The sequence below is a fragment of the Macadamia integrifolia genome, unplaced genomic scaffold (assembly GCF_013358625.1).
Source record: "Macadamia integrifolia cultivar HAES 741 unplaced genomic scaffold, SCU_Mint_v3 scaffold_210A, whole genome shotgun sequence".
Classification (NCBI taxonomy): Eukaryota; Viridiplantae; Streptophyta; class Magnoliopsida; order Proteales; family Proteaceae; genus Macadamia; species Macadamia integrifolia.
This window is the reverse complement of record NW_024870643.1, coordinates 172,318-184,682: the sequence shown is the minus strand read 5'-3', so window position 1 is coordinate 184,682 and position 12,365 is coordinate 172,318. Positions and strand designations below refer to the sequence as shown.

Here is a 12,365-nt window from a genome sequence, read left to right as displayed (position 1 = left end):
GTACATAAGCTCCTCTATTTAAAGAGGGCCGAGTTATAATCATAATGAGTCTAGGAGCTAATAGGAGTTAGTTTCCAACTAGGGCTAGGCACTCCTATTGCAACTGTGACTAGAACTACTTAACTAACAGTCCCTAATGGACTTTACAATCGATGGCCCACTGGGGACTTATAATCGATGGGCCTAATGAGCCTTTATTAATTAATTAATTACTAATTAAAAAGAGAACTAATCGATGGGCCCAATGGGCCCATATATCTATTTAATAACTTAGCCACTCAGGTGGCTAGGCCTGTCTTTCACTGATAGCTCTTCCCATAATGATCTACATCACTGCCTCTGGTTCTCTCGCGATACATTCTACAGCTTGGCCTGCAGCAGTACCTTGACCAAACTCCAGGTTCAATAGAAGCAAGCCCTACGGCCAATGCACGACCTAAGCATGCGTGTGCTAATGAGGCACTAAAATAAGAGAATGTGTTCTGCTTTCTTTCCTGCCCTTCCCTCTCTCTTCTTGTCCTTTGACAAAACTAGTTTTCAGAGTTGCAGGTTGGAAAACACTGAATATATTTATTACAGAGAAAACAAACCAAGAAAGGTACCAACTCCTAACCCCAAAAGCATTAATGGTCAAGACCTTTCCCTTCCCAAAAGAATGTTACTTGACAGGATCACAAAACATAGCTGTTTTTAGCTAGATTCATTAGGTGGACTGATCGGATGGCTAAGATTATTCATTATCAAATATCAACACTGTAGGATGCAGTCCCATAAAACAGGATGGCTAAGATTATGCATTTTCAAACATCAACACTGTAGGATGCAGTCTCATAAAAAATATAAAATAGTGTAGGATGAAGGAGATTTTCATGGTAAAATAGGTATATGATATACTCTGTTCCAAAATGGTAGTCCACTTCTAGCATTTCATGCATTAATTTTGGTTATTTTTTCATTTTTCCCTTTGACACACTACTACAAGTAGTTTTACTTCCCATGACGTAATTTGTAAATGGTCAACTTGGAATTCATGTTGTAGATGAAGGGTAAACTAGGAAAATACATTAACAAAAGGGTGATATTGGTTTCCATCTCTTAAAGTATGTGTTTCTTTGTATTTGCGATATTTTCAATCAACCCTTGCCACTAAATATATTGATATTTGCAGGATTATGAGCTGCTCTGTGCTCGGGCAGAAACAAGGACTGCCAAGGCAAACATTTGCTAGCAACGTTGAATGTTTGACAACTTGGGTGTCTGTTGATGACCCTGTCACCATTCTTTTATACCATTTGCCATGTTGATTTGTTAGCATATATATGATTCTGTATTAGATCTGAATTCAAGAAAAGGGATGTCACCCTTCTATAACTTCTATAATGTAATCCTGTTCTGATAAATGAAATTGTGTTTTTCCAATGGGACAAGGCACTAATGCATTCTTGTGGTACCTTAAAGCTGAATAGGGAGAATAATCGCCCAGTTAACCCAATGGACTTGAATTTGTAACATCTAAGTTTATGAATCAGTCATTCCATCCGGTTTGTATGTGCTGAGAACTCCATAATATCAGCAGATGGAGGTATTAACCTTATGAAGATTCCATTTAGATGCACCACAATGAACATCACTGAATGCAGAAGTGGAATTTAAAGAGCTGAGTTGGAGAACGTTCAATAATAAAAAAGGAGGTTTTACAAGAAGACAGTTTGTATTCTGTGATTTAAAACTACAATTATGGCTTAATGGCTGCAATTCTAATATCTAGTTTGACTCCAGTGTTTGCCTACCCTAGATTCTAAGATCTCCTTAAGAATTATAGAAATAGGACTGGCAGAAATTATGTTGTCCATTCAGGGATGGATTGAGACTTCGGGTTTAGGAGGGATTGAGAATGTGAAAGGGGTCACCAAATTCCATTTGATTCTCATCAGTTCATGTATTTGTTCCCTTTGATGTATCTACTAGAAATATTTGAACACTAAGATTAAAATGTTATACATTTCAAGGCAATGAAATAATACATGGTGTGCAGATTGTACCCTACCAAGACTTCCAGAACTTTATGTTAATCATTCATTGGACAAGTCACTCCCTGTATCATTTGCATTTCCACAAAAAAAACAGGAAAAAAATTTTGAGACCAGGCATCATTATTTAAATATACACTTATTTTCTCCTTGGTAATTGAACTTTGTTCTCTTAATTAAACAGCTTGAACACAGATAAAAATTCAGATTCATACATACATGCCACTGGAACTATCATATTAAAACATGACAAAGCAATTGAATTGTAGGTACCTAACAACTACCCAATACATATGACTAAACTGTAAATAGAGGGGCCAAACTTCTTCTCCCACCCCAATGACCAAATATTCACTAGTGATGTGTTCCAAGTTCGCCGGAATCTGACTTTCAGATAAGAAATTGATTGCAGATATGCAACAAGAAGTTCTAATTTTCAAAGAGAGGGATGGCCCAAAGTGAAGAATAGCTCTGAAGGGTAGAACACTGAAGCTTGGACCGGATAGCAACAGCACCTTTTGCTGAGTGTTTGTTTAAGAAGACAGCAAACATCATTTTGACTTGTAACGCCACCAGTCATCCTGTTCTTTCTTGAGATTCTGAAAAACAAAGAAAGAATGTAACAATTGCAGAACAATCAACAGCACAGTTAAGTTTGCTAATCAATAAAGAACTGAGAATTTAGGTAAAAAGGCACCAAACACAAATGAAATGTAGGTAGGGTTAACAATTCCAACCTCAGCCTGGAACAGAATAACTCTTAACAAACTAATAAAGGAAGAAATAATCTAGTCTCACCTGTAATCTGTGCAAATGCACTGTGTCAATACCCCAATCAGATTGCAACTGAGAGGAGGCTAGGAAGAAGGATGTACCTGAACATGCCAAAGTGGCAGTTGAAAGGATTTAATTCCGAGTTGACTTCTTAATCAATATGATGTACTCGACCCAAGAGGAAAGACGAGATGTGAGAGGAGAGATTCATTCTACCATGTCGCAAATTTATATGAAGGTGGTCCAAAAGGCTGTTGAGGCATCTGTACAACACTACTGGTCATCTTTATCAATCCTTACTCGAGTTAACAAGCTGAAGTCACTTTCCAATGCTGCGCTGCTTTATTTATTTATTTTTGGGTGGGAAACCCTGCTTTATCCTTTATACAAAGCTCTTCATCATAATCATCTAACCAGATTCTGTGTGTGTGGTGTGTTTAGATTATGGGGTGGAGCTATGGGGGTGCTATAACAAATCCAGCCATCATGACCAGAGAAAATATCCTCACGGCTTGTGTAGTCCACACACCCCTCCCCCCCCTCCCCCCCAAAAAAAAAATAAAAAGAAAAAAAAGAACCTCGTCATGACAAGAAGAAACCCAAGTTCTGGCTAAGATGATTTGTAGTTTGTACACACTTGAAATTTGGGCCATACACAAGGTGCAGCTCAACGACTAGCTAATTTCTGTACAGGGTAGGAATGCTCTAAACCTTATGGCCAACTAAAATAATGCAGAGGTAATCTCACCTGCAATGAATCATAGACTTTGCAAATCAAATTATACACTATGCTCCAGTGAATAACCTCAATTGTTAGAACAGAAATCTCTAATGGTCTTCTTGGGAATTTATGCAGCATCTTCCTTCTTAGAACTGACTAGCTATGCAGTGGCACAAGAACTTGGTTCGCTACCAGAATGCAGACAATAGTACAAGAGACAAAAAAATTGACAAGCAGCAATGGAACTCAAACTCAACAATTTAGTCCTTGCACTATCTTCTCTCACTAAGTGTGGCATAACCATCAAAACCACCCAGAGAAAAGGCCATAAATAACCATATCAATCTGATTTGCTGACAATAATAATTTCATAGCCAACCACAAAAGTCACTTTTTATTACTGTAGTTATTATTCATAAAATGGAACAGAAGAAAATGAATAAGGAACTAAGAAGTGCTTCCCTAGCACTTGAGTCTCAAAAACCAAAATGTTCCACGTCCAAAAAAGGCAGTCATCCCATTCAGAAGAATGATGTTCGTGGGAGAGTGTATACACTCAGAAGCAGTTGCCTTTTTTTTTTTTTGGGATAAGCACACTCAACAGCAGTTCCAAGAAAAGCATGATTCAAAAACCCAATGCTGTACCCAGAAACATAGAGAGGTATTAGAAATCAAGAAAGCTGCATCCATAAGTCACATGGACACCTGATTTCTGCAACACAAGGAATTTCTTAAAAATCCTATCATAATGAAGGAAGAAATTTCATGCATCAAACAACAAGCTCAGCCTTATCCCAACTTACTGGGATCGGCTACATGGATCCGTGCAAAAACAAAAAATTGGAAAAGAAAAGTGAGAGTAAAACATCTGCAGTTATTTAATCTAGAAGGATTTATAACTTATTTCACTTGAATGCAGTTCAGATTATAAAATCAAACCTCTCAATTACACTTGGAACCAAATATCAATTGAATACCTCAACAAACAAGTTCTATAGGCGAGGCTCCACAAGTACATACAATGGTTTCCCATTTAGCCTTCGTTCTTCCTGTAAGACATGCAATCATCAGGAAGAAACTCAACTAGCCATGCTACAAAAAGGCAAGTGAAGGGATAAGAATGACCTCTGTAACATTTACCAAAGCTAAGGCAAAATAAAAACGAATGATGGATCATCACAAGGGGCAAAGCAAGCCGAATTATATAGTTGGAATAATAAAAGTGAAACAATATGAAGAAAATACTGCGACCCAACTCTTGGTGTGCAAAATTTCTTCCCTAGTTTATCAAAAATACAAGCAGACCCCTTGGCAGTTGGCACCTTTGAGGAGTTCATGCACTTCGTTAGGCACAATAATTGAATTGTCAGTTAAGGAATGTCAATTTATCTCATTAAGAACACTCCTTAGTTACATGAAGCATCAGATAAGCAATATTTATATTGTTCTAATAAACATAAGAAATGGACTTTTTTACTTATCATACACATCCAAACAAAACTCATTTTCTAGATTCACAAAATGTCAATGGTAAGCCGTTGGAGAACAGGGGTGTTATATTAGCCTTGCAGTTGCAGTAGTAAAAGGCAGGTAGTGGGACAAGAACTTCATTTGTGAGAAATGTTCCAATGAGAGATGCTTATCATATATTCATATGACAGGAATAGACACATGATAAAAAATAAAATGATTTTATCCAGATACTTCACAGCAATGGTTTGAATAACAGTTAAAATTACAAAGCAGTAACAGAACAATGCCGAACTAGGCTTAAGAGATTAACAGGTGAGAGAAACCCATACAGCTTATGATCTCAAGAATTACCTTGATCTCAGGCAACCCAATAACACATGCACACTCAACTACGTCAGCCCCCACACGTTCTATTACAGCAGCAATACAAAGCAGATGCAATATTAGAGATAGAGCTGCAGAAAGACCAAGTTCTGGAAGAGAAGAGCAAAAGATGCAGTATGGAATCTTCAAAGAAGGATCTCCAGTATCTTACCCAGAAGTCTAATTGCAGCAGAAAGGGTCCCACCAGTGGCTACCAAATCATCAATGATTAATGCACGCTCCCCAGGCTGAACAGCCTCAACATGCATCTGTAGACAATCAGTTCCATATTCCAACACATAATCTTCCGATATCACTTCACCTAAAAATTTAAATTTTGCAAGGTCAAAAGGGAAAAAAAAAGGTGTGCCTGCTAACCCAATAAATTTCCAAACATCAAGGAGAAAAAATAGAAAAAAAAAAAATTTGAAACACACATCTCCAAGCATAATCATTATTAGAATTTCAGTCATCAACAAGTGAAATAATAAGGCAGTAATTTGGGAATCTTGATGAGACGAGAAGCTTCTCCTAAGGAAAGATTAGCACTCATTGGGGTTATTTTTGGTGAGTACGTAAGTGTTCTAGCCTTCAATAAGAGGACCACTTCTTCCAAACTTTGGGTTGTCCAAACTCCAAAGCATTCAAGTAGATAATAGATAGAGTCTATATTTAGCAGCTGGAGGAAAAATTGTGTAATGTGTAAACTATTATAAACAAGAGGTTCAGTGTACCTATCATAAAAAAGAAAAAGAAAAAATTTCAGTACGTAAATACAGAGAGATTTAAAAACAGAAAGTAAAAAGGATCCGGCAGGAACAAATCTGTACAGTAGCATGAGGAGGGATGCCATGGAGGCCATTTGCTTGAGCATGCCAGTGATCTTAAGCATGCCAATCACTGGCCTCTTCAGCAAATGACACTTTCTTGTGGAAATTGGGAGAAAGCAACTACATCTAGCTGATGATATTGCTGAAAAAGACATGACCTGCCATAGATTAATTTTGTTAGGATAGCTATCCTGCATAAGATTGTAGCCTTTTGTTCTTATTTTCCCTAATTCTTTCTTGTTGTGAGTCCACTGGGGTGGCGCTGGTTCTATCCCCGGCCAACTCTCCTGTATTTATCATACCATAACTCTTTTCTTTGCTAATATATTTGATATATATCCAAAAAAAAAAAAAAGTATGATAACACCCAGACATGGATCAATATATAAGGACACACACAAGATATCATAATGCACTTGTGGATAATAAGTCAGCTTGGTGTGGGGTTCAACTAAGAGCAATGATAGAGAGAGCGCAGTTGGCAACCTCCCTATATAATTTCAATCACCGTAGAAGGGGTTGCTTTTAGATGGATGGCTGCGTCATCAAGGGATCCTAGAGGTTCCATCAACCCCGGCAGCACTCAAAGAATAGCAGCCACAATGAATATCTCATTCCTGTGGGGGCCAAGATTGTAATGTACTTGAGTATGAACTACTCCAAAGGGGGGTTAACAGGAAAATCTAATACATTGGGCCTTATAGCCCTTACCCATGAATGGAGCAGTAGAGATAATTATGCTCCTCTTTTTTTTCTCCTTGTGTTTTCCTTTTGGTTTGGTGACATTGTGAGATTCTTTGTTTCAGTCCTTGGGGCTGAATTATTTGAGCTCAAAAAAGCTTGGTCATTTATTTAAGAAGACATGTAAATACCATTAAGGAGCAAGTGTCACAAAAAGAAAATAAAATAGATGATAGTTCCCTAATTGTCAATAAAGAGGTGTCCCTACACAACAATGCTTGGGAAAAAAGGAGTCAAATATCACATAGTATAAGTATAGGAAGTCAAAATTTGATTGAAGGTTCTTTAGTTCTTCAATCTTACTTGGAAGAAAAATTGAGTAAGATTTAACATCCAGTAATTAGTAAATTACTTTCTTCATGTTTACCTCCATGGCGGACATACAATAGGAATATCAAATCACTTTAAAAGCAACTAAGAGATTTTCAATTATGTATACAAAGAAATGTAACCCAGTCAATTTCATTCACCTCAAGAATTTATTTCACCAATTGCATGCAAAGAAAACATAGGTTAGAGGACAAAATCCATCAAATTGAAGAGCTACTGAATTTTTTCCATAACCTCTAACAATAAAATGTTTTCAGAAACACATACCTGGCAACTTTTTGGGTTTACGTAGGGGAACAAACTTTGCACCAATAGCCAAGGCAATTGAAGGGCCAAACATGAATCCTCTAGCTTCAACTCCTAGAATTTAATAGGATATTGTAAGAGGTCAAACAATATAGAAAAAAGAAATATAGTAATAGAACAACCTAGATGACTACCATAAAAACTTCTCTGAAACTGCTTATGCATCATCACCATCCAAGCCTTTCCAAACCACTCAAGGTTGGCCTCGAACTAGACCACACACAAAAATAAAAGGATTTTGAGCGCAAGTTTAAATTACTCATATGTCAGAATCCTAGTTGCATTTATTTGGTACAAAAGGCCTTACTCAGGGATCCCTAAGAATTGTGGTTCATAGGCTTGGGCAATTTGGTCACATGTTTCACAGTGATATTAGATCTCTGGAACAAACTGCAAAAGTGATCTTTGCAGTGAGACTTAAGGGATGGGAAACTAAAAAAATATTAAATTTGGGTTAAGGCCACATAACCCACCATCAAGAACAATGAGAATTGAACAACTCAGCAGGTGTAGTGTTAACAGTTGATTGAGATAAAGCACGATTGCAACTAATTGATACATGCAAAGTTCGATGAAGACGGAAATAGGTAAAACAACATTTTCAAACACTTGCTAAACCAGGGGGAGTGATGCAAAGATCAAAACAAAAATATATTACACATTAAAGGGGAGCGATGTGGCCTCTATTGCTCTCTAACACCAAATTATCAAAATGATATCTCTATAGACTTATTAAACAAAAAGAACAGGAAAGGCAGATGCTGCCCCCAGTGACCACCAGTCTGTCTCAAACAAAAGGTAATACAAATAAAAAATAATCCAATGTTAGAGCACATTTTGTTCATCCACACTCTCAAATCGAACAACATTATGAATAATGCTTAGGTTTTTCACAGCAAAATGAGAAGGCCTTGGGTCCAAGCTCCCAAGTCCAACCTTCTAACCGAAGGATCTGTTAACAAGTCAAAAGTTTTTGCATTCTCACTTAATGACTTAGGTGTGGTTCATTTGGTCCCAGCACTTGAAATCCTTGAAACTAATGCCTTTATTTATTCCTTCAGATTTAGACAATATAGGAAACCTACAGCAGGCGATTGAATTACACTAAAACCTTACGGAAGAAATCAAATCAAGCATCCACCCTCCACTCCCACCAAGTCTAAAATGTAATTCGAGAACCTCATACATTTTATAAGCTATATAGGCAAATATATGTCTGTTCTCAAGATAATAATATCTTTTAAGTGCAGAGGTTGGAATTAGCCGGACCAGAGGCCAGGTTGAGCACCAATGCAATGGGAACTGCACTGGCTGAGCCCAGCCCAGCCCAGCCCAGCCCACTCCAAAGCAGTCACATTATTATTATTATTATTTTTTTTTTTGCTACCGACAGGTATCCAGGCAATTGGCCTTACTAGTCCCGCGGGCCCATACTGACCCTACAACCGCATAGAGAGGGTCATACCGGGAACCATTCAACTTTCACCGAAAGCAATGAAGAGCACTAAACACCCTGTGTGAGCGTGTGAGTGGCCCAAAGGAGGTAAGAGGAGTCAAACTCATAACCATATGCTTCCTGAGGAGAAGATCCTTTGCCAACTCAGCTACCCCCTTGGGGTAATCACACAAGTATAAAACAAACCTGCATAAATCTTAGGCATGCAATCATGCTAGCAGGTATGTCACAGACAATTCAGAATCAAAAATTTGGGGGGGGGGGGTGCGGAGTCGGTACCTGGGTCGGGCCCATTAAGTCTTGTTAGTTAAATCATAAATGATCATACAGTAAAATCTCAGCAAATGAAAGAGAAATAAAACAGCAAATGTTTACCATAAATAAGCAAAGGTGGAGGACAATAGAAAGGGTGGAAATTACTAGAACTGGGTTAGGGATTTTCTTTGTAAAAGAGAGACTTGTATGGGAAGAAAAGGGCCTCAGTAACTGCTGTAGATAAAATCAACTAATTTAATTCTATAGCAGCTCTTAAGACTTCCTTCAGCTATAGATAACCATTTTTTCATCTTGTTCGTTGATTCTCTTTTATATATGTTTATGTTAAGACAATCACACAAGTACCCAACAATATAACCAGAGAAATAAATCTTCCATGACTAAATACAAACACATACACACACAAAAACACAGATAGAAGGGTAAAGGATGGAGTAAGACTTACCAGCCACAACAGAGATGTCCATATCTCTGTAACGGTCAATGAATATGTCAACAGCGTCTTTGAAAGCCTTATGATCGAGTAGAAGTGTCGTGATATCTTGAAACATTATCCCTATAACATCAATAATAAGGGAAGCTAAAGCTATTTGATAAAACTGAAAGAAATCAAACACAAAAAATATATACAGTAAACAACCAAAACCTGCTTTTGGGAAATGAGGAACAACTCTAATGGCTTCATATATTCCTTGCAGCCTTGGGTCTCCATGCAACCCGTTCTCTCTTTCCACCATTTCCTCTCTCTCTCTCTCTCTCTCTCTCTGCTCAAAGTTTCTGCCCCTCCTCTGTTTTGAGCTGCTCTGCAAATATTTTCCCTCCAAAGTCCAAACAGAGCTCTACACTACAAAATCCTCTCTCTCTCTCTCTCTCCCTTTCTCTCTCTAAAAGGAGTGAGTGTTAAAGAAAAGGTTTTGAAAAAAATAAATTATTGCTGGCCAGGTACCAAGTGGCACTGAGAAGATCTCTGGTGCTAAGTGCTTAAATGCAATCTTTTTCTCTCTTTTTCCAATTTTATTTTATTTTCATACGGATAACTATCCCATGTTACAATTCCACTAGCTAATAGACTGTAAGATCACAACCGTTGATATGATCTGATAGCTATTAGATAAGTTTATCCAACGGTTTTAAGAAAATGAGGACCAGGTGGACAAAGCTTTATTTCACACACTAGTATTTGCTCTGTCTGTTTGAGTAAAACGAGGTGGGCTTTCGTCATTTCTGAGAATTACGGCTGAGAATCTTAAGACAGTCTGGCAGAAGATCTCTTCTGGGTCCCACTATCGCCTCCTACGCTGAAATTATGATGACGTGGCATTCCTTCTTGAGTGGATTTTGGGCGATACCATATTTCAAAGCAAAGGCTATCTATTACCATTAGAGAGGAGGGTAATCCTTATCCAATTGCCCTAGGTTGGACCCCACCACCTATCGTGGACTAGACATCAGGGATTGGAATCTTTCGTCTCTTTTATGTTAGAACAGCCAGAGGATTCCCATCCAACGGTCATTTGCTCTCGCTCGCTACAATCTCCTGCTACAAGCTTGGGCAAACGCAAGGTGAGGATGGGTTTAAATCCTCTATAATGAACTGTGAGTTGCAATGGATTCTCACTACCACTCATCGTGAAACTGCGGAGGACTTTTATGTGGATGAGGATGGTATTAGTTGAAGAGCTCTCGGTTCATTTCAACCATTTATTTGGTTTGATTGATGTTCAAGTCTATTAGTTTTAGAGAACATTTGAAATCTCTTCTCCAACATGGAAAGTTCCATTCATTGATCCCACTCGAACCTTGCTTGGTTCCCCTCCTCAACCCCTTGATTTACCTTCACAACTTGCCTCGAATAATTGTCTCTCCACCAAAGCTCAATTGGCCTCATCGAGACAATTAGCGACTACCACGACTGCCTTTGGATCACTTCTTCAATTTCCCATCTATCACTCCCTTTAGAAGTCCATTAATTATCTCAATGGCTATCCTCATGCTCTCGTTGAAGGTTCTTTTAAAACTTTAATGATGCATACCTCACTTAAGACTCAATCTATTAAAATTTGATTAAATTCTAAATTTGATCGAATTGAACTAAAATCGACTCATTTCTTAAATAGACAAATCACAATGTAAATATACAAATCCATTGAATACCTACCTGTCAATCCGATCAATTGACACCTTTAGATTAGAGAACAGATCAAGTTTATGTACACAAATATACGAAAACGATCCTGATATATGAATTTAGATTTAATTTTCTCCCTTCATTTAATTGATTCTAAATCAACATACAATAACATATAACAACATGACCCTGATCCGTTCACTTTAGACTACAAAAGTGGTAGTAGCCTCGTGCCTCGTGCACTGGTCCCCTTTTAAACATTGTTTTCTAAATCCAAAATTGTAGGGGAACAAAGAGGGAAGAATATAAAATAGTGGGGACACGTTTGGAAAGCGAAAGCCAAAACGAAGAAAGGGATTTTTGTCAACTAAATGGAAGAAGGGCCCAGTAGGAGAACATGGAAGTGCACTGTTCAAATGCATGCGCATTGTAATGTTCCAACATTATAACCTGATTATTGAACGTGGATTGGCCCATGTGGGCCCTCCCTTGGCCTAAGCCTCTCTCCCTCTATCTCTCTCTCTCTCTCTCGCTCTCTTTCTCTCTCTCTCTCTCTTATATAACTCTACTGAAGGAATAACCCACCCGGGGGGAGGGGACGCACGTACGGTGAAAAAAAATGAACGCTAATGCACGTTTTTGTTGATCCATATGTACTTGCATCTGAGCCGTCGAATAATGATCTCCCAAAGAGATCACGCGAGATCTTTTTTGTTCCCTACAACCCTAGAGAAGGTACACCACGCCATCACGAGGAGTCGCAATAAAGCAAAGACCCTTCGCTTAGTCCCTTTCTTCCGCGGCCTTTCCGGGGGCCGAGGAGAAGATGAGAGGTGTCGATCTAATCTCCACTATGGTCCTTTTCGGAGGTGGGGGCTCACATAAGAAGGCCCCCTTTGGTTTTTTTTTTTTTTTTTTTTTTTTTTTTTTTTTTTTT

The 12,365-nt window shown here is 38.2% G+C and overlaps 2 protein-coding genes across 6 annotated transcripts in view; one reads left to right on the top strand and one right to left on the bottom strand.

The window, feature by feature from the left end:
- Window positions 1–1,419, top strand: part of LOC122071327 (15-cis-phytoene desaturase, chloroplastic/chromoplastic) — a 127,828-nt gene extending 126,409 nt beyond the window's left edge. For both annotated transcript variants that reach the window (XM_042635664.1, XM_042635665.1), the window contains exon 15: window positions 1,169–1,419. In XM_042635664.1, the coding sequence (XP_042491598.1) occupies window positions 1,169–1,228 (60 nt within the window). In that variant the 3' untranslated portion in view covers window positions 1,229–1,419. The remainder of the gene's footprint in view (window positions 1–1,168) is intronic.
- Window positions 1,420–2,153: 734 nt separating this feature from the next.
- Window positions 2,154–10,270, bottom strand: LOC122071335 (adenine phosphoribosyltransferase 5-like). Of its 4 annotated transcripts, none has more exons than XR_006138153.1 (8): window positions 9,947–10,270; window positions 9,746–9,856; window positions 7,530–7,622; window positions 5,534–5,683; window positions 5,350–5,408; window positions 4,503–4,574; window positions 2,829–4,164; window positions 2,154–2,629 (listed from the first exon to the last, which is right to left on the bottom strand). XR_006138153.1 is itself a non-coding variant. In XM_042635677.1 (7 exons), the coding sequence occupies exons 1-6, from the start codon at window positions 10,035–10,037 to the stop codon at window positions 4,518–4,520; spliced, it is 561 nt and encodes a 186-aa protein (XP_042491611.1). In that variant the 5' UTR covers window positions 10,038–10,270; the 3' UTR covers window positions 2,154–4,164; window positions 4,503–4,517. The 4 variants fall into 4 exon arrangements, 2 of the variants coding, with proteins under 2 accessions (XP_042491611.1, XP_042491610.1); XR_006138154.1 differs by having other exon boundaries at window positions 2,906–4,164; XM_042635677.1 differs by having other exon boundaries at window positions 2,154–4,164.
- Between the last annotated feature and the right edge of the window lie 2,095 nt (window positions 10,271–12,365).